Source organism: Megascapheus bottae, chromosome 27 (assembly GCF_031878675.1).
Source record: "Megascapheus bottae isolate mThoBot1 chromosome 27, mThoBot2.hap1, whole genome shotgun sequence".
Lineage (NCBI taxonomy): Eukaryota > Metazoa > Chordata > Mammalia > Rodentia > Geomyidae > Megascapheus > Megascapheus bottae.
In genome coordinates, this window is record NC_143535.1 from 12227545 (window position 1) to 12250194 (window position 22650).

A 22650-nucleotide genomic window follows, 5' to 3' on the forward strand; every position below is an offset into this window, starting at 1 on the left:
TTTGATAAAAGACAAACCTTTGTTTGACAACATTTTCCAATTCAGTCCCCCACAAAAATCTGGAAATTGGCTTTTTTTTTTCCTCCCTTACTAATGTACATCTTTTGATTTTCCTATTTCCATTACAAAAAAAAGATTTTGGAACATAGTAACTTCAGATACTGTGATCATAAGTCAGTTGCCTCCTTTTCAGAGTTCTTGATTTTCAGCAATTCTTTTTCCTGTATTATGGCTATAAAATGAGAACACTGTCTTGTCTGTTTATTTCAGTGTGGTTATTGGGATTATCTATTACAATCCTTAATAGGCTCTTAGTGCGTACTGAGGGATTTCATATCTGACGCTGATCACAGTATTTTAAATGGCTCATTTAATGCTCTTAAAAATCTTAGGTTTCTCCATCTTGTGGAAGATGGAACTGAGGCTCAGAGTGAGAAATTTCATATAGCATGGCTGCTGTGGGATCTGAGCCTGTTTACTCCTAACACAAAAATCAAAGAAAACGGGATGTAGAAAGTAAGCATCATATAATCCTTACATCAAAAAGGAATTTTGATTTACTTGACACCAGAAACATAATGTCAAACATATTATGACTTTTTCATACAGTAAGGATCCTGGGCTAATGCAAGGGTCAGCCAAGGATGAGGATGGAGAAAATATGTTAAAAGTCAGGCTATCATTTGGGGACTGAGATTTGGCCTTATACACCATCAAGTGAGAATAAACTTAATTTTTAGCTTAAACGTCCACCTATGCTAACACCAGAACTAGTGAAAGAGGCTATTTATTCTGTTGTTACCATTTCAAGGATAATAATTTTCCATATATAGGAATATTAGAACCAGCAATAGAAAAATTAGCATATAAAAGCAGACATCAAATTAGAGTTACCTTACTGATATTACCTACTCTTCTTCCACCTTTATTCCCTGCTAGTCTTGATTTAAAATTATTTCTCTTTATTTTTGTGGGAAGGGTGGGGGTGGGCTGTACCAGGACTTGAAATCAGGGCCAAACTCTCTGTAAGCTTTATGCTCAATGCTAGGGCTCTGCTACTTGAGCCACAACTCCATTTATGGCTTTTTGCTAGTAACTGGAATTAAGTCTTAGAGCCTTTACTGCTCTGGCTGGGTTTGAACTGTGGCAGCTAGGATTCTAGGCATGAGCTCTCAGTGCCCTGCCTATCTTTCCATTTACACAAAATAGAGAAACACAAAAGCTTGCATTTCATGATTTCATTTCACGGTAGACTATGATAAGTATGTTCCCATTTCAATATGCAAATTTAAAATTAGTTTCTAATAGTACAATTACATGTGTATATAGTGAAAATAAAAATTGTCCAATTAGATTGCTATTTTGTGGAGTATTTGCATTGTTTCCAGCTTTGCACAATTTAAAATTGCAGCTGTGAACATTTTTCACATATGCCTTGGTTATTTAAAATTTTCTAGGACTGGGGATTTAACAGTGGAAGAGACCCTGCTTAGTATGGATGAGGGCATTTGACATCCAGCCATTAAAAAAATGATACTTTTTAAATGTCAAGGTATAATTTCCTCTTTTCTTCAAAAGTAACACAAATTTGCAGTGTTCCCAGAACCAAAGTATATGAAAGCATTTTCAACCTTAATCCCCACAACTTGTTTGCTTTTCTTTATATGCCTGTTTATCTTTGCTAGTTTTCTATGTGGAAAATCAGAACTTACTGTTCTGTTTCTTGACAAAAGTCAGCCCCAGGCTGGTCTCAACATTTCTACACAGCCTAAACTGAGGTTGACCTAATAATCCCCCTGCCTCGCCTCACCTATGCTAGGATTACAGGCCACCCCACGGGGCAGACTATCTATGTAAGTTTAAATTTGTTGCAGTTCTGTAACATTTTCTTTTGTGTTCTCAGATTTTCCTTCATATTTTAGGAAAGTCCTTTTCCTTTCCACAGTACAAACTGACCAATCCCAATTTAAAATTCAGTTACCTGAAGTATTCCAAAATTGGAAAATCTTTCTTGAGTGTCAACATGTTGACATATGTAGAAAACTCTACATGCTATTGGTTACAGTCAAGATTTGGTTCCATGTACAGAAACTTTGTTTAGGGAACAGTTATTTACAATTACATATCAAATTACATTCAAACTGCATACAAAACATAGACTAAACACAAATGAATTCTTGTGCTTTTGACTTGGGGGGGGGTCCCTTCCTACCATACTTAAATATGTACAAATTTTACCAAATCAGAAAAAAACAATCACATTCTGAAATTTTCAAGCGTTTCGCATAAAAGACTCAACCTGTAGTCGAATGCAAAAATACCAATGCCTAAAATTTGCTTACTATATCAGAAGTTTAAAACAACATATAAGAACAAATATACTAGAGGCCCTCTTGTCTTTGAAACTTAAAATTCAGTATGAATTTGTTCATATGCCCTGTGGTAAAATAGGTCTTGCTTTTTAAAAACTGCATTTTTCTGCATTCATTTAAGGGTCACTTAAGCACTCAGCAATTCTTCCTCATGGATAATAAAACAGATGGCTTTATAATGTCCAACAATTTCTTCTTTCTGCTAAGGTTTGGAGCTGTAGAACTGTTCTGTGCAGTAAATGCTCATTGCTCCATGTCTTGAAAAGCAGGGTGCAGAATCAGGACTGCACTTCTGGCTGGGAATTCAAGTCTCCATCTGTGGACCTGAGGACCTAAAGATTGCCTTTAGTACTTCCCTCCCCCCTCTTGGGAAATTGTCGACTTTCTTTTCTTTTTTCTCCTTGTGCACAGAGCCTGGGCACTGTCCCTGAGCTTCTTTTTGCTCAAGGCTAGTGCTCTACCCTTTAACCACAGCTCCATTTCTGAGTTCTTTGAGTAGTTAATTGGAGATAAGTCTTACTAAACTTCCTTACTAGGTCTGGCTTCTCACTGAGGTCTTTAGAGCTCAACCTTCTGAGTTGCTAGGATTAGAAGTGTGAGCCACTAGTATGTGGCTTTCTCCTTGTTCCTTTTTCACTTTACATGGAATTAGCAGAGAAGTGCTTTGAAAGTCAAGTCTGAAATGGAAACCTAGCTTTAGGAACTTTTAGAACACATTTAAAGCCCATGAGACTTTGGTTACATGATGAGCCAGGATAGCTGTGAACTCTGGGCAGATTTTGTTTCTCATCTACGGGTGTGGCTTGTATCTCCTAACTGCCAGCCTGATTTAGACACTGCAGTGGTTGCAGTGGATACTGCAGTGGTTGAGATCTTGTTCATTCAGGTGGGGAGGCTGGGACTGGTTTTGCCCTGGTAATCAATGTTACATTGCGTACCCATGATGCAAAAGGAAGACTCGGGCTGCCTCCTGGGAGGCAAACATTTCTAGCTGATGGATGCTAGAATAAGAAAAAAAAATTGATGCATGACATAAATTGTAATTGGTGGTGTCCTGCTGAATTGTAACATTCTCATTCTTGATGAATAGTTTTAAAACTTTATTTATACAAAGGGTGGGTTTCATTCAACAGATGCTTAAAAAAGTACAATGTGTGTTGATCAGTCATCCTTTCATTGTTCTCTCATCTTTCCCCACCCACCCATGCCCTCGAGTTCCTACCTTCCTTTCTTCCTTTTTTCTTTTTTCCTTTCTTTCCTCCTTCCTCCCCCCCCCCTTCTCTCTTTTTGTTGGCCATGGGTTTTTGAACTCGGGGCTGGGCGCTGTCCCTGAGCTCTTCAGCTCAAGGCTACCACTCTACCCCTTGAGCCACAGTGCCACTTCCTGTTTTCTGGTGATTACTGGAGATAAGAGTCTCATGGATTTTTATGCCTAGGCTTTGAACAGTGTTCCTCAGATCTCAGCCTCCTGAGTAGCTAGGATTACCGGAATGAGCCATCTGCACCCGGATACCGGGTTCCACTATTAAATATGTATATTGGATATAATGACTGTATTTATCCACCCTTCCACTCTTCATTCCTCTCTCTCCCTAGTGAACATTTTGTAAGAATGAAAGGTTCCATTTTCACATATGTACATTGAATATGACCCTGTTTTCCCACCTTTCCACTCTCCATTTTGGTGAAAATTTTATAAAAACCAAAGAAGTATGAGATGAGTGGTTATTTAAAAGATACTTACAAACAATTACAAACTATGGTTTTGTAATGAGTTGATAAATAGAAAAGGTAATGACAAACTTTATACTATCGGAGGGAATTAATTCCTTACAGTTTATCCACTAGCACACATGGATGGATTTGTTTCACACTTCTACAGTGTAGCATGGATTCTCCATTCATTTCTTAAAGTAGGATGGCATTTTCTGAATTTTAATAGTTTCTGAGTTTGAAGTCAATCAGTCTCATTCTTTAGAAATTGCAGATTAGGAAGCCATGGGTAAATATCCTATGTGGCTCTGGGAGCATGACAGTAAATTGAATAAACAGCAATAGACATTTAAAAATGGAGATGCGCCTGACTGAAAGGAAGTAAGTTTGTCAATAAATGGATTTGCTTACCCCGTAGACAAGCTCTCCTACCATCCCATTCCAGATTTTGGTATCTGCATCCCTTGCTCCATATTTTCCATCAGGGACAATGGCAATTTTATACTTGATACCAATATGCTTTGCAATTTCAGATGCCAAGTCTACACAGTATCCTTCATACTTGTCATTTCCTTCAAACATTTCGTGATTTTTCTTGTACATAACATAAGGGGATTCCTATAATGAGAGAAGCAGAACTGTAAAGGAGAAATTGTAAAACCGTTGAAAACCCTTCTGTAACTGTCCAGTTTCAGAGTTTGGAAACTTCTCACATAACTCTCCAGTTTCAGATTTTAGTATGGATAATATATAGGAGTTGGGGTGGCTACATGTAAGATAGATCATTATATAACTATGTTTAGAGGTATGTGAACTTGATTTGATTTGGATATTAAAAGTAGAATCTTTAGAGTAGCTTTCCACAGAGTGATGGTTACATACCCAGCACTGTGATGGTTATAGGAAAAATGTCCTTTAGTATTTCTCTAGAGAGTGTTAAGTTACCTTCTTTGGAAATGAAATGAGCACATGTGAAATGTTTCATGAAATGAAGAGCTATTTAGTGGTCAGTTTTGTGTAATAAAAGCATATTAAAGGCTACATGTATCCATATTTTCTGTTTTTTAGCCACATCTTCTGTGACTTAAATAGTATTATATCATTTTTCTTTGATCACTGATTTTTCATACGATGCCTTTCTCAGAAGACAGTAGCTGCAGAATAGTTCAAAGAAGTAAGCAGAATTATTATGAATATGCTTACAAATAAAAACATTGGTGGCTAGTAACTTCTAGGCTTTTATAATACATACCACAACCCACCCCCACCCCCACAAAACCATTTAAAAGCATCAATTAAAGAGACATGGGGAAAAAAGCATTTGATTTTATAAACGGTACCTAAAGCCACCAACATTCACCATACATTCAGTATGGAAAAAACTTTTGGCCACCATCTTTGGGCCCAACATTATTGAACATAATCTATATTTTGTAAACTTGTACTATCACTTTAGTGACCCTTGCCAGTACTCTTTCCTTTTCTCTAGTAAAGGTGTGTTTGAGGATCTTGATCTTGGAGCTCTACATTGCAATTTACTTTTTATAACATGGCTATCTCAAACAGTGATCTTTTTTTCTTCTTAAAATACTAAATTGGGCATAAAATGAAGAAATTAAATGATTTTATCACAGAGATGCTCTAAATGTGACTGTACATGGAAAAATTGTCGAAGATTTTCTGAGTTTATCATTTTTCTCTGTTTTGCATTTGCTTGGCTCAGTCAAGTCATCCATATAGCTCCCCTTTCTTGGCATTTGACGAATTTTCTTTTTTTTTTCCTTTTCTTCTTTTTTTTTTTTGCCAGTCCTGGGTCTTGAACTCAGGGCCTGAGCACTGTCCTTGGGCTTTCTCAAAGTTAGAGCTCTACCATTTGAGGCACAGCACAACTTCTGGCTTTTTTCTACGTATGTGGCACCGAGGAATTGAACCTGGGTCTTTGTGCATGTTAGGCAAGCACTCTACCACTAGGCTAAACTCCTGGCCCGCATTTGATGAATTTTCTAACATTAGAAAAAAAGGTAAAGAAAGTTTTCCACACCTATAATATTAGGCACCTAATCATCAATCATATCATTGATAACAAAAATCGTTATAGAAAACATTTTGCAACTTTTCTATTTTTTTTCAAGTTATCAGGGTTGGTGATAAAGATTGGTGCAAGTTGTTGTAACATTGATCTCTAAAATAAGCTGTTAAATCTTAGTAGTTATTGTGAACAAATGGATTAGGTTTTTTTTTCTAATAGCCTGATTAAAACATGGATGAGCAAAATGAGCAATATGTTGGTAAAATGGTTAACGTTCTTTTTTATTGGTAGGTTGTAGGACTTGATTGCTGGGCTTGGGCGTTGTCCCTGAGCTCTTCAGCTCAAGGCTACTGCCTTACCCCCTACCCTTTGAGTCATAGTGCCACTTCCTGTTTTCTCGTGATTAACTGGAGATAAGAGTCTCATGGACTTTTTAATGTCCAGGCTGACTCTGAACCACAATCCTCAGATCTCAACCTCCTGAATAGCTAAGATTACAGGCATGAGTCACCACACCCAGCAAATGTTTCTAACTGAAACAGCTATCATGTACATCTACTACAAGCTGAGGATTTATGTGAATGTTTTGTGACTCATTTGGAAAAAGGTTGAAGTAGATTTTGGAACAGGAATTTTGTTCCTAAATGTTCAATCATGTTAGATATGTCTATTACTGTATTAATTTGGTGTTAAATTTTGCAAGTCATTTAAACTGTTCAATACTCTCTATAGTAAACTACACAGTAAACAGTTTTCTTAATGAACATCTGTATGGTTATTATTTAATCAAATATTTTACTAAACATTTTCTGTGTGCCAGGCAAGCTTGCTAGGAGATGCAGATACAAAAATACATAAAATTTGTCTTGTCCTCTTTGTGATCAAAATCATAAATTCTTTGTAGTAAAGATGCAGCAGAATGAGTCATGGGGAAAATAATACTTAACAGTGAAAAACAGTAACAGCTATTAGTACTATTCCATGCCATGCATGGTGCCAAGTCTTCATGCCCTGTAATTAATGTCACACCTTCAGGCATTCTTTATTTATATATGAAGACATGAAGAGTCAGAGAAGGTTATTAAGTTGTGTAATTCCCAGAACTAACAGATAACAGAATTATATGAATTTCTGAAACTATTAGTATACTCAATCTCAATAGATACAATAAATTGAGATGTCCTACGATTTCTAGAAAATCACTAACAGAATCAGTGGGGCATCTTTGCGGAAATCTTATTGAGGAGTCCAGGGTGTTAAAGTATGAGTAGAAATGGAAGTATTGGAGGAGTGAATTGGGACCTTCTCAAACAATATAACCAGATTTGTTTTACTGTCACTGTTTTCTGAGGGACAATTTCTTAGAAGTTATTTTATTACTTCCTAGTTATGAGTTTATGATGATAATTTTCATAGTATGATGTTGTTGCGCATCTATGAGAGCAGGAAGGAAATATAATCTTCTGTCTAATGCTACTACATTAGGACAGTTCTGTGAAGGTTGACATTAATGAGTAAAGTTGAGTCGCAATCAAGAAGGAATCCTTTTCCTACTGTATTCAGCAATTAAAAAATGAATTAAGTTGAATCACCATCAAACCATCCTTTTTTTCCCCCCTGTATTTGGCAATAGCAAAACTATGGAAACAAGATGCTTAGTAGAAACCTCAGACTTTTCTAAATATCCCCAATAAATCCACTCCAATTACTTTTGAAAAATCACCTAAATAACCAGTAATTTTCAGTCAATATGATTAACTCTCCAAAGAATTGTATATCCATGGAGTATATTTTCTATTATATTTTTTGGAGGGGTAGTGGAGATTTTATTTTTCGCGTGCCCCCCCACCCCCGTAAAATGAGTCACTTTAATGTTTGGACATTTTTAAGTTCAGCAAAAATGGCCTATTTAAAAGCCAGTTGACCTTATAAGCTGTTTGATGGAAGGTATATAGAGCAGGAGAGAGTGTGCTACTATTTGATACAAGGAAGAAAATAGTGTATTTGTGCATCTTTGTATATATATCAATCCATAACCAGTGTAATAAATATACACCTGTGTTATTATACATGTGCATAATGTATAGCACATCTACAAAATTTTCCATAGGGATGAAGACATACCAAACACCTCCTAAACCTCTGGAAAGAACAAGTATGATAGATGGGTGAAATTGTTTTTAGGTTTGTAACATAACCCTGAGGTTGAAACGAGTAAATCTGGTTTTATGGAAATTTTTCCTAATGGGTCGTTCTAAAAATGGAACGTAGTATCTTTTGCCTAAATAATGTGTCCTAGCACCTCTCATGTTAATATTACACCTTTGAGGAAAAAGAACTTGTCTGAAATGCCTTGGAAACTTCTCTCCTTTGCTATAGAAAGTTCAGTAGTGAAATCTGAAGGGAGCTAACCACACCTCTTCCCTCAGATTTGGCTGTAAACTTCCTTTTCCATAGTTGCCATACTTATCCTAACCATATGATCCCAAATTATTACTTTGAATGCAAACAGTGACATTAATATAATCACTATGTCATATACAATAATAGACTGCAATACAATTTGTCAATAAAACCTAAAGGTACAACTAGGGTATTATCAATTTCTGTTTCTATTTTGATTGTATCATAGTCAATATGACTATATTCAGGTAGTGAGACTTTAAGTCTTCCTTAAATATCGGGGCCAGAAGTTTGGCATAGTTGTAGAGTGCTTGCCTAGCATGCATGAAGACTTGGATTAGATTCCTCAGTACCACATACATAGAAAAAGGCCAGAAGTGGTGCTGAGGCTCAAGTGGTAGAGTTCGAGCCTTGGGAAAATTCAGGGACAGTGTTCAGGCCCTGAGCTTAAGCCCAGGACTGGCAAAAAAACAGAATGAAGATCACCTTATAGACATATACAAAATTGTTGGAGAAAAAGATTTCAATAACAGAAAAAGCTAACATTACATTTTGTTTTCAAGTAATCACCATTTTAACAACAAATTATGTTTCCTATCCACTTACTCTCATTATGATATAAAATCCCCTGAGTGTAGTTTTTGTCTGTTTTGCTCTATGACATATCCCCAGGGTCCATTACTGTGCCTAGCAGACAGCAGACGCTAAATAAATATTTATGAATGAATAACTGAATTTCTCAAGCAATTTTATTTAACAGTAGCACGTAGCATTACAGTATATCAACATATAAATAACAGCATACACAAAGGAAAGACAAAATTTAAAAACATCAAATGCCATATCAATTCTAATCAAGATTTATGATTTCCAGTGCCCATTCTCATCCTCCTTCTGCATCTAGTTATCCATATTATACGCATTACAATTTTAGCCAACTCCAACTGTGTTGGATGTTTTCAATGAATCTCGTTAGTTACATGCAGGTGTCAATACCTTGTTCATCTATAACAATCATGTTTCTTTCAAAATGAGTGAGATGGCAGACTTGTCACAACTGTGAATACAAAGACACTTGCTGGGAAAGCATTCGAGTATGTTTTTTGGAATTACTGGATGGTTCTGCAGTTGTAAATACTAGACGAGTTACTTAAAGGTTTACATTCTTATACAAAGACAGATACTAAGATTACACTATTTTGATAGCAAAAATATTACTGGCATCACTGTCAGACAACAGATCTTTTATACAGAATATACTTCACACATATATAAACAGTTAGATAAATTTTAATTTTTTTGATAGCATGCCTTCCCCAGAACTAGTCATGCTTGAAAACTCAATTCAGTATTTTGGATTTAAGAATTATATATTCAATCTCTAGTAGCAGGGATTGAAAAGGATACTTGCTACATCATACCTATAGTGAACATTAACACATTTATTTCACAAAACAGGCAAAAAATTCAAAAAAGTTTTTCTAAAGAAAACAAGTATATTTGAGAAAACAAGCCCACAAAGTCAAAGATTTTGGCTTTAGAAAATCTACGCTTGGAAATAGGAATGGTATAATTTCATTGTTTATGTATTGGAGCTCATTTTATGAAATGGGAATTGCTATGTCAGAATTGCTAAATGATTCTTTTTCAACATCTATCTTCAAGGAGGCTGAGGATTAATTCTTCAGGTTTTAGAATGTCAGACAAGTCACATAAAACTTTTTTTAAAATTATTTACTGGTGGTCCAGAGTTGGTCATCCAAGAAGAACTCCACATGAAAAATAAACTTAAATTTACTATACAGGAGAACAAGATTCGAGCCTTAGGAATGGTCGAACATCGTTGGAACTCTTTTCATTCTTGATCAATTTCTTAAAATAGGGTTCTTCATTAGAGGCTGAAAAGAGGAGGACCGTACTGAAGTTTGACTTTCCATTACGATGGCCTTTTTTTTATTTTTGTGGTTTTTATTTTTAAGGAAAAGAAATATATTTATATTGCTTTTCAAAGTCCCATGCAAATAGTACACAAATTAGAAAGGTTTACATAAGATACTGCTTTTGGTTGCATTGCATTCGGAAATCATTAACTTCCAATCAAGACTTGTCAGATGGCATGAATTTAGCTGGTGAATCCAATGCAGAAGCAACTAACTGCAATCTAGTAAAACTTCTCTTTGGCATTTCGTGTTCTGACTTCAATGCCAGTGCTGACATCACTAAAAACCTAAAGCTAAAAATTAAAATTATGTAAGCTTAAAAACACCTAAATGACACACAATGCTTCCATTTTATTTAAAGCAAGAGCTTCCATAAATAATCATTTGTTTTGCCTAAAGAGACAGTGGGCATAGGATATAAAACTTAAAATTAAATAGGAAAGGTCACCGATTGTTGATCTCCTTTGACTACCATTGACTCTAAAGGGCATGTTTGACTTTAGAAGAGGGAAAATATGTGTGTGTGTATATATATATATACATATATATATTATTCTATTTAAAAGGCAATTTCATGAAAACTGTGTTATAAAAGCAGCCTTAAAATTTGGCACAGATTTTGTGATATGGTCAAATGAAGCAATCATATTTTTCTTAATTCTTAGAATTTCAATAAATATAGATATTTTTCACACTTGTCAATGAGAAAAATAATCGGTGTAAAAGCTTCCTGAACATTAAAAATCAGTATAAAAGAAAATTAACTTCTGCATTCAGTTAGATAAAGCATGCTCATTAAAATCTTCTCCACATTAACTTCTCCACTCTTATAAATAGACAGTTGAAGTCATTCTCTTGATGATTAACCCGAGCTGATGATAACCTGAACATGAGCATTTTCAAACATGATTAGCTATTATTACATTGATGTCTATAAAAATTTAAAAATGTAATGAGAATAATAGGGTTTTCTACTGGATATCTTCATTATTGGATGTTGACTTTGTGGTATTCCTGTTCTGTTGGGTCTTAGCATTTATGCATTTCCACTAGAATTGGACAGTCTTTTGTTGTTGTTGTTTATATTGTTGTTTTTAAAATGTGTGTATTTTTTCCAAGAACAACATTGCAACAAAAGGTAACATAAAAATACTGAATATACTCAGGCTCAAGACAAACCTATTCAAAGTCTCAATAGACGTTTGGTGAATCAGTTTTACCCACCCTGTTACTAAACCATGGCCAGGGAATTAAAACTGCCTGTACACAAAACGAAACACCAGGAAGCATACACCAAAACTTACCATAATTGTGGTTACAACCACTGTTCTGTTCTCAATAGCTGCTGTGTCATTGCCCAGCGTGGGTACATCCTGAATCAAGACCAGTTTATCCATATCATTCCAGTAACCCACCTGCCAAATAGAAAAATAATACCTAAACCACTTCTACTTTTTTCTTGGAATAATTAATATAAATAAGTAACTCACCAGACCAAATTTAAAAATCAAATTTTAAAAAGTGAACATTAAAATGCAAGTAAAGAGAAAATAAACATACAAATTTTAAAAAAGGTAGGGCCGGGAGTTTGGCCTAGTGGTGGAGTGCTTGCCTAGCACACATGAAGACCAGGGTTCTATTCCTTGGTAGCATATATGTAGAGAAAGCCAGAAGTGGTGCTGTGGCTTAAGTGGTAGAGTGCTAGCCTTGAGAAATCCCAAGGACAGTGCTCAGGCTCTAAGTTCAAGCCCAAGGACTGGCAAAAAAAAAAGGTTTTAAAAATAGATGGCATGCCAGTTTTCTTGGTACTCAAGATAACTGTCTTATTAAATACCTAACAAGTTCATCATTTACAAACAGGGAGCAGAAAAACTACACTGGTAAGGGATGTCAGAAAAACATTCATCTTTGGACACTGGAAATAAAATAGTAAAAATTATGTATGGCCGACTTGATGTTCAATGTTGTTTGTGTTGAGATTGAGTGTCCTGATGAATCTCAGTTGTACCAAAGTTGATTCCTTGGAGAGCTCCTTTGATCAGACATGTGCGGAAAATTCTGGCTAAATTCTCATACTAGCTCTGAATGGGTGAACGAATGAGCGAACTGAATAAATGAATGAATGAATGAATCTTATGGGCAACTGGGGTCAGAGTTTCCTTGTAATCAAGATGGCTTTGGAGTGACAGAAATTTGGCTTCTGAAATTTGGCTTCTGCTCTATCTCCATCTCTTTTGGGCTATCTCTGAGCAGACTCCTTAATTTCTCTCTCATTCACCTCTTTCTACAGAACCGAGGGAAATATTTTTGTACTATCCTGATAATAGAATGTAAAAATGCACATCAGTTTCACCTGATGAGGACAGGCATATAACCTGTTCACAATGAGAGAAATCTTCATCCTTAAGAATCCTGAAATGGGACTGGGAGTGTGGCTCAAGTGGTAGAGAGAGCATCTGTCTAACAACAGGAGGGAGGGCCTGAGTTCAAACCCAGAAGGGAGGGGGAAGGGGAAGAGAGGTAGCAAGGAGGGGATGGGAGGGGGGGCTCACTATGCCGATCAGGAGATTGGACAGGTAGGGGCCTAGACTTCAGGGAGGTTTGCATCTCTGCTTCTTAATGAAACTCAGTCTGATTTTCTATTACACAAGACAAACTGATGGGTCGACTCTGATCTATATTCAAGGCTAGTTCCTTTGCTAAGGCAAGTGTTCAATTTACAAGAGCGATCGCTTGCTTCTCAGACTTACCACAGCCTCTCCAGCACTGTTTCTCATGGTGGTTCATTTTCAAGTTTAATATTCCTGACAAAATGCCCAAGTGAATTGTTGACATGGGAGAATGAAGACAGACGAGCCTACACTGTCTTACACTTCGTGTTTCTTTTAAGAGTCTTGGATGAAACTCAGCTGGGTGTAAAGACATACTGCTTGTGACTCTCCCCACTTCTTCATTAACTTTCTCCCCTAAAAACCTTAATTTTTGCTCCCATCCTGACCCAATAGAGGTGCGACCCTCAATAGCTTACTTGGTATAGCTGTTACTACCTGCTTCCTTTCCCAGGCCTGTTCCTTTTTACAGAAAAACAGTTGACTTACTGTACTGCATTGATGGGTTTATAGCATACAGAATTTATAACATAAGCATTTGAGAAAAAGTTCCTGCTTAAAAAGTTAACTTTGCAAGGTCTGCTGGGTGCTGACCTGCCTCTGTGCATTCATTAGTCAGGTCTGTGTTATTTCTTTTGGTGGTACTGGGGTTTTAACTTAGGGAGATGTTATACTACCAAAGCCATGCTTTTGAAAAAAAAATGTTTGCCACTGCTAGACTTAGACTATGATCCCCCTCTCTATGTCTGCCGCAGCTCAGAGCATAGGCTATATAGTCCAATGAAACTGGCTCATTTGTTCATGTTTTCCCTGGGATGGTCTTAAATTGTAATCTTCCCATTCTCACCTCCTGAGTAGGCTGGGATTACAGGTGTGAGCTACCAGGTCTGGCCCTAGCTAAAAGTATTCTGTCTGTTCTGCAAATGAAGAGTTTGCTTTCTTTTGCTGGCAGTGAGCCAGCAGAGTGGCTAGAGCGGGCAGCCATGGAAGCCAGTGAGTTTCTTCTTGGCAAATGTGTATCCTTGCTTTGCTTAAAGGAGCTTCTTGTGGGGGTACAGCTTGACTCCCTAACTGATGTGTGGCAGACAGATTTAGTCTCTTGGGTATTAGGTGTTAGCCAGCACACACATGCCACCATGCAGAAGCACGTCTACACAATAGCACACCACAGTGGAGAATGTCTCTTTGCTTTCTCAGCTGATGCTATCTATGCTGCTTCCCGCCTTCCCCCAGTTATTGCCTGTCTAGCTCCACCTATCCACTCCAACTTCCTGGCTAACCCTGAACCCTGCCCTTTCTACCTCACCTGCCTAGATGTTCCTTCTTAAACAGCAAGGGGTCTTTATTTAGGAACTATACATCTTGGCTCACGTCTATAATCCTTTCTACTTGAGAGCCTAAGATTTGAGAATCATAGCTTGAAGCTAGCCCAGGCTAGCTTAGTGGGTGAGACTCTTAACTTCAAAAACCAGCTGAACGTGAAGTGGTAGTTCAAGTAGTAGAGTGCTAGCCTTGAGCATAAAAGCTCAGTAATAGAACTCAGGCACTGAGTTCAAGTCTTAGGACTGGCACTGGCATGCACACACGCACACACACACACACACACACACACACACACACACACACACACACACACACACACAAATGTATGTTCTATCTTACTAAAAATATATTCCACCCAGGGTAGATTCTATTCAGGCAGGGCTTGATATTTGAAGCTTCTAGAACCAGTTGTATCTGAACTAAAGCTTTCTCACAGACCCGAGACATAATTTTGTCCTCTGAAACAAAGAAAGAGTCTAATAATATTCAAATCATAGGCTGGTTATAAGAGATTCAATTATGTAAAACTCCAAGACCAGGACTGAGGCATAACAGGAATATCATAAATTGTAGCTATCATTATGACATTAAAGCAGTAGAGCGTATTTTGGAGAGAATTCTTTGAATAGCCAAGTACTGAAAATGTTTTTTAGATAAGGCTAACGTGAACATCCTTTTTCTCATCTTGATATCCCTGCAAATTCTACAGAAAAGAATGGGTAAAAAATCATCCATGTTCATTGTAAGATGCTTATAACCAAAGATTATGGGGGGTTGTATGGTTTCATTATTCAAGGCTTGCTGTAGATGTTATGGTGGCTGTTTTCCCCCATCTCTCTCTGTCTCTGTCTCTCTGTCTTTCTTTCTCTTTCTCTCATCCTGAGGCTTGAACTCAGTCCTAGGCTGAGTCCATGAGCACTGTCTTTGGGCTTTCTCAAGGCTACCACTCTACCACTTGAACCACAACACCATTGCCTGCTTTTTCTGCGTTATGTGGTATAGAGAAATCAAACCCAGGGCTTCATGCATGCCAGGCAAGCACTCTACTCCCAGGCCATATTCTCAGTCCTCTAATGGCTTCACAAATGATAAATGGAAGTGCTTTTGCCTCTTTACTGCATTTTGATTTATTGTAGAGTAAATTTTGTGGGATCTCTTTCTTATTTCCATTACTTAGTTTTAAAGTAAAGGCCTCACCTTTGCTAGGCAAGCGTTTTACCACTTGAGCTATGCCCCTAGCCCTTTCTTCTATCGATAGAGTATTGTGCTTTTGCTTTGAGAAAACCTTGGAATGCAGTCCTCTTACCACTCCCTCTTGTGTAACTGGTGGGATAAGCTACCATTCTGAATCTAATGTGTAGAATCCATTTTGCTATGCATTCTCCCCATGCCATAATGCTCCCATTGTAGATCAAGGATATTGGTAATGGGTTAAATTAGAAGAAGTTTTAGCTTTAGCACATCATTCAGTATCAGCTATATGACACAAGAGCATTGCTCAGCACAGATTATCAAGAAAATGCTATACGTCAGTACTCTTTAAAAAAAAAAAGCAGTAACTAAGCATCCAATCATGCTTCTCCCATAGCCTTTCACAAATATCATGTGCAAACCAAGAAAACGGAATTTTTTCTGCCCCCCCCCCCCATTCAGTTCCATTAAAAATTTCCTCACCTTTCGTGGTCCTGTGCTCTTTAGCTCAAACACATCCATTGTGTAATTGACTCTACGTCCATAGTGGTCAAATTGAACATTGCCAGTCAGCCCTTGAATCCGTACCTGCAAAAGAAAGAGAAGAATCTTTGTGTGTTCATTTTCCCTTCCCTCATCAGCTCCACTTTCCACCTGCCTGGCTGATGACTGACTACACAGGATGGTGATTGCATGGGATGGGAAATGACAGGCTACAACCAACACACAGGGATGACATTACCTTATCTGAGCTACTGTTGTGTAATCAGAGCCGAGACTCAAAGGGATATAAAAAGCAATTTTCTATATATTTAGAAGAGGCGTGTTTTTATGTCTTACAAAGTTTCCATTTCAACTAATAGAATTGTCTCAATATTTGAAGTATTTTTCATAGGAATATAAATAACATTAACATTAATTATTTTGGGTGTTACCATATAATGGAATAGATAGTTCTGATTCCCATTCTGGAATATAATTTCTCTGTTAATATTGAAATGATGATATGAGAAATGAAACGAAATGTTAAAAATATACATACTCATATCACCACCCCCCTACCCTACCAGTTCTAGGGTTTGAGCTTAGAACTTCACACTTTGCTTGTCTTGGTTGGGTAGTGCTCTATTACTTGATCCAGGCCTCCAGCTTGGCTTTTTGTTGGCTAATTAGAAATAAGGGTCTCAGACTTTTCTGTCTGGGCTGTCTTTGAACCATGATCTTCAGATCCAGCTTCAGTAGCTCGGATTACAGGTGTGACCCTCAGGTGTCACTAGTCTTTCTGATTCAATTTTATGCTTTGAATCCATGACATTACAGAAGATTTAAATGTATTTAGTCATATCATATATAACATATATATCTAGTAATTATATTACAAATCTGTCTAATCATTATATAACATTGTATTATATATATTATATATAGCTGTTGTAATGTGTCCTCTTACCATCATTGAAGATGGTAGCTTTTTTTAAAAAAACATATACTCTTTTTTTTGCTTAACTATTTTCATTCTTTTTTCATATATTTTTTATTATAATTGTATTCACCAGATAGAAGGTGCATTACTTCACAAACATTGATACCCTTTCTCATGTCTTGGTCCCCATTTCCCTCCTCCGACACCCTCCCCTCATCTTGTTCTCCCCACTTCCCCATTCGATTTTAAATAACCAAATAAGCGAAGATACAATATATCAGATAACAAGGTGAAATACTGTAACAATATGAGATAACCAAGGGACAGCAAAAAAGATGAGAGATAACATAGTACATTAAGGATAATAATCACTCATTACATAGCTTTTGTTTCTATATCCTGGAGGTCCTTTCATTTAGCGTCATACTATATGGCCTTATGTATCTAGGTTTTGCTCTATTGTAATCCTCTGCTAGTAGAGCCCAAGGTTTCTACTGATTATTGAGCCTATGTTCCTTTGAGTCTGGCTTACTTCACTTAATATGATTTTTTCTAAGTCTTTCCATTTCCTAACAAATGGGGCAATATTATTCTTTCTGACAGCAGCATAGAATTCCATTAAAACATATACTCTTGTGAGTTTTTTCCCCAGTCCTGGGGCTTGAACTCAGGGCCCAAGCACTGTCCTTGGGTTTTCTCAAGGCTAGAGCTCTACCTCTTGAGCACCACTTCCACCTTTTTCTCTGTATGTGGTACTGAGGAATCAAACCCCGGTCTTTGTGCATGCTAGGCAAACACTCTACCACTAAGCCAAACTCCCTGTTTGCCCTTTACCAAATGCACATATCTAGGGAGTGCTAAGGCACTGGAGTCTGGAGTTAACTGTGGAATAACTATCCTCATTTTAAAAAGATAGAAATGTCAAGCCACTACCCGGCCATGTCTCTAGGATGCTAGCTTGATATGTTAAAATGGTGAAGGCACTGTAACTTGGGCTGTGATGGCTTTTTGTGAACATCCTATGTCAGAAGGGTGGTGGAATTGTCGGAGGCCAAGTGTGAGCACCTGTTTGAGTGTCCTCTCCATGTCGATTCCTTGGCCCCATGGAGCAGCAGGGTTTGCCAGACAATCCCCGGCATTCCCTCTCCTTGAAATATCGATCTTCTGCCTTCGAAGGCTTCGAAATGTCTCTGCCATGACCAGGACTCCATCATACGTCAGGGCCGAGGTGTACTAATGAAGCAAAAATCAGAAGTGTGAATGTGGCAGTCTCAGCTCGCACACTGGAATCCTCTGGGTTTTCTATGCGTAGGACAAAAGGACCACCTTCTCTGAAGGGCAGTTAGATTACTAATAATTATTTTACTTTGTAGTCAGGCATTTCTATTCTCATTTGAACCTCCAAACTGTATATCAAGTCCTTTCATCTTTACTATTGTTTTTTGACAGTCCTAGGGCTTGAACTCAGGACCTGGGCATTGTCCCTGAGCTCTTTTGCTCTCAAGCCACTTCCAGCTTTTTAAGATTAATTGGAGATGAGTCCCATGGATCTTGTTCTCCAGGCTTAGCTTTGAACTATGACCCTCAGATCAAAGCCTACTGAGTAGCTAGGATTACAGATGTGGGTTACCAGCATGCAGCGTCATGTCAATTCTAAAAGGAGAAAACGCATTAAATAAATACCTATCTAATGAACAGCTGTGTATTAGGAGAAGAAGGAGGCCACTTGGTGGAAGTCTTTCTGTTGTGTTCAAGTGTGTAATGTGTGTGTGTGTGCTGCACTGGTAGAATGCCTAGCAGTGTAGTGCAGGGCTGGATCTCTGTAGAGCTGTGTTCTCTTCTTTTCCTGGTGCAAAATGCCTTCTAGAGTTCTCTGAGATTTCATCTATATTTACTGATTCCAAGTATATTTCTTAGTTTAGATTCTTGAAAGAACTAGTGAGTTTACATATTCTTGAAAGAATTAGTGAGTTTGCATATTGCTGTTTAGAAGTACCATGCCAGAAATAACATTCACTGACTCAACACAAGCGAGGGGACTCACTGAGCTAAACAGAAATGAATATATCACACAGCGTAAGTGTGCAGGTGAAAGGTAATCGTTCAGTTGATTCCAGTGTAACTTGAGATCAAAGTGGAGATACAAAGTGTAGACCATCTGCTTTCTGATGGGGTCACCGTGTGCTGCTCTTGGAGGAAAAGGAGATGTGAAAAAAAGGCAGACAGGAAGATAGAATCTGCTAGTCCCTTCTGGAAGTGTGTGGTTAGTGAATTAGTTCCTTCAGAAAGAGTGTGGTTAGTGAATTACTGAACATATGGGAAACAGGTCAGGAATTTCTTGACGCATGGCAATTCAGTTCACCCCAAACACTCCCATGTTCTTTAGCAACTCTGTGCACCACTCATTCTGTACTTTTATGAGGGCTAAGTTTGTGCTATGGAAAGTGTAGGATGGCTTCTTGGGTTTTCTGCTTGCTAATGAAGAAAGCCCACTTGTAATGCCAATTATATTTGGTGGCATTCCAAAGATGAGAAAAACTCCTATGTAGGGCATAGAATATTACATAAATTCTAACAAGATGATTTCATAATGAAAGAACCAACTAGAAGCTTGTATTAGACTTAAGAGCCTTGCTGTGCATCCCCCCCCAGGATGTGGTAAAGCAGGTTTAAGGACAAACTCATCCCCCCTCACCATCAGAATAGAGTACACTAAAGATAGTGTATCTTCTACTGCTTGAACCAACACATATTGGAGTAGAAAAAACCATTGAATTGTCACTGAGAAAGAAAGCAAAAAGTAGAGTGAAGCTTGCTAAAGATATAAAAGGCAACAGATAAATGTAATGCTAGTGTTTCAGGATCAAGGGAGGATAAAGAAAAAATGTTGATATTTCAGTAAGGGGGGAAAAAGTTGAAAAGAGATGGCACCAAGAAGCTGTGGTTTAAAAAGTCCATCCATCTTTGCGAAATAAGTGAACTAGAACAAAAGAATAGGTATCACACAGTGAGGCTGAGCAAAGGATACCTCCAGATACATAGTAGCAAAGGCAGTGGTAGAACTTGACAAATCATATTGCTGACAGATAGGAAGCCCATTGTTTAAGCTGGTTTTTACCTTTTCAAAGGCTCTAAGTCTTTCCCACATGCCTTCCTGTGTTACAGTCCAGCAAACTATTTATGAGTACACTTCTAGATAATCCTGAGAAAAATCCTTATTAGAGAAATGTAATGGAAGAGTAAAAGTAGATCTCAGTCTAGAGTCACTCATTACCCTGCTCAGTGACCTGAACACTGCCACGAACTCTGTTTCTCAAAGTGGTAGAATAGACGTGGATGGAATCAGAGTACAGGAGAAAGACTTGCAATTTGAAAAGAAAGAAGTGAGATAGATTCCGATTCTGCTGTGGGTAAGTTACACAAATGAGGATTATGTTCTTTGGCTGTGGAATGTGAGACCTAGCAAAAGAAATAAATGCACAAGATACTAGCTAGTTTAGAGAGTGTGAGGATGAAGCTTCATACTACATCTAAGAATTCTTGGAGAACTGTGCTTAGATACTAGTCCAGACTCACAAGGACAGCTAAATCTGAGGAATAGTCAGTCAATCATGACCTTACAGATATGAAATACATATGCAAAGAATTCTATGAAATCCTCAATGAGAATTACATTATCAAGGAGCTTGACTAGTATAAAGGAGGAAAGTTCATGTTTATGGTTAAAATAAGGCAGTCTCATAGAGTGGACATGCTTGGACTGGAACAGGTGGGAAGGAAATGAAGGACTGTGGAGAAGAAAGGTCAACACCTGGCAAACAACACAGTGATAGAGCTTACAGCCATAGAAAGGGAGCCAGGGCTCTGACACTATAAGGTCTGCTTACCCTGGACTGTAGAGGACCTGTTGTGTGTTAAAAGCAGGGAAGTGACAGGATGGAAAACTGCCTTGAATCTTGGTTGAAATACTAAACAAGGGAAGTGAAATTTACATTATCTATCATCAATTATGCTCGTTGTGGACTCCGTGCTTCTGAACTTGCCTTCTTGCTAATATTTATTTGCGGCTGTCAATACTTGGAGGCACTTTTGTGACTGTGGAAATACAGAAAGTAGTGAAAAACTGGAGTCATCCAATATGCAGTCTCAGCCATGTGTGAACAAGGGAACTTTATGTTTCTAATTTCATGCTGTAAACCATGCTGAAAAGTGTCCCTTTTGGGGACACTTTACGGCTGTTTAGGGCCATTTTCCCCATTCTTGTTCTTTTTTTCCTTCTGTTGATCTACTGTTTAAAATAGCCCCCAAACATAGTGTTGAGGGCTATCTAATGTTTCCACTCAGTGTTTCCAAACACTGATATGTCTTATGGAGTAACCAAGGTTTTTTTGTTGTTGTTGTTTTAATTTAATTGCATTGTCATTGTGATGTACAGAGGGGTTACAGTTGCATACCTAAAGTAGCCAGTGTATTTCTTGTTGACCATTGTTTCATTCATGCCTGACTATGAGGTCAGCATTAAAGGGCAAATAATATATGAAAAAGACTTCCTTACATAGAAACCTAGACAACTACAAGACTAGATGCATTGACTGGTTGACAAAAGGTGGTGGCTTAGAGGCTCACAGAAAGAGCATGCTATGTACCCCAAGTGCAATGGTTTAATACTTGCTCATTTATCCCTTGAGAAAATTTTACAGATCATAACTACTACAAAAAATGAAAATTGATTGTATGTTAAATGGCCTCTGAGTACCTCAAGTCATGTCAAAAAGGGCTGTGAAAATTATATGTATGATATAAAAGCATATGTAAATATTATACATAGAAATATAATATATTCCCATTTAAATTATAGTATATAATAAACCTGTGGTTGTGAAACACTCTGAATCTGGCTTAAACATGAATAGGTTTATTAGTGAGATAGAATTACCATACACAGATCATAAAGAATTATGTTTTTGTTTTTCTTAGCGCCAGTCTGGGGCCTTGAGCTCAGGGCCTGAGCACTGTCCTTGGGCTTTCTCAAGGCTAGAGCTCTACCTCTTGAGCCACAGCACCATTTCTGCCTTTTTCATATGTATGTGGGTCCGAGGAATCGAACTTGGGTCTTCATGCATGCTTGGCAAGCACTCTACCACTAGACCAAACTCCTGGCCTAAGAATTATATGTATTTTTTAAAACATTAAAAATACCATTTAAGCACTTTCTTCAAAGTTGTAACATAGGCTTGTCTAGTTGGAAGCCATACATAGGAGACAGGAAAATGTGTTGTCCTGGACTCAAAGATGGCCACTAACCTGTTTAATATCTTGTATGTATTAATATACAAAATCTAATGGACATTCCATGAGTGTCTTAATTTAACATTATTTGTTTCTGCAGGCTAGCTGTCCATTCATGCAGGAGAGGAGAAATTGGCACTAATGTCCCCTGACAGTGAATAAGTCCAGAGTGCTCTGCTCTCAGGGTCCGGGGGCTGTCCCTGATTTATTGTCGCTGCTGCTACATGAGGCCAGTGCTTTACCATTTGTTCCTCAGCTCCACTTCTGACTTTTTTGGGTAGTTTGATATTATTCTGGGCTGGTTTTGAACCATGATCCTCAGATCTCAAGTCTCTTGAGTAGCTAGGATTACAGGTGT

The 22650-nt window shown here is 37.7% G+C and overlaps 1 protein-coding gene across 7 annotated transcripts in view; it reads right to left on the reverse strand.

Annotated features, from left to right (window-relative positions):
* The window catches only part of Gria4 (glutamate ionotropic receptor AMPA type subunit 4), a 259884-nt gene that overhangs the window by 45642 nt on the left and 191592 nt on the right, over positions 1-22650 (reverse strand). For 6 of the 7 annotated variants that reach the window (XM_090319597.1, XM_090319592.1, XM_090319593.1 and 3 more), the window contains 4 exons: positions 18069-18236; positions 16064-16168; positions 11762-11872; positions 4497-4703 (listed from right to left, as the gene is read on the reverse strand). In XM_090319597.1, the coding sequence (XP_090175723.1) occupies positions 4497-4703; positions 11762-11872; positions 16064-16168; positions 18069-18236 (591 nt within the window). Of the gene's footprint in view, positions 1-4496; positions 4704-9248; positions 10416-11761; positions 11873-16063; positions 16169-18068; positions 18237-22650 lie in introns of those variants that run through there. The other variant, XM_090319599.1, reaches the window with a different exon arrangement.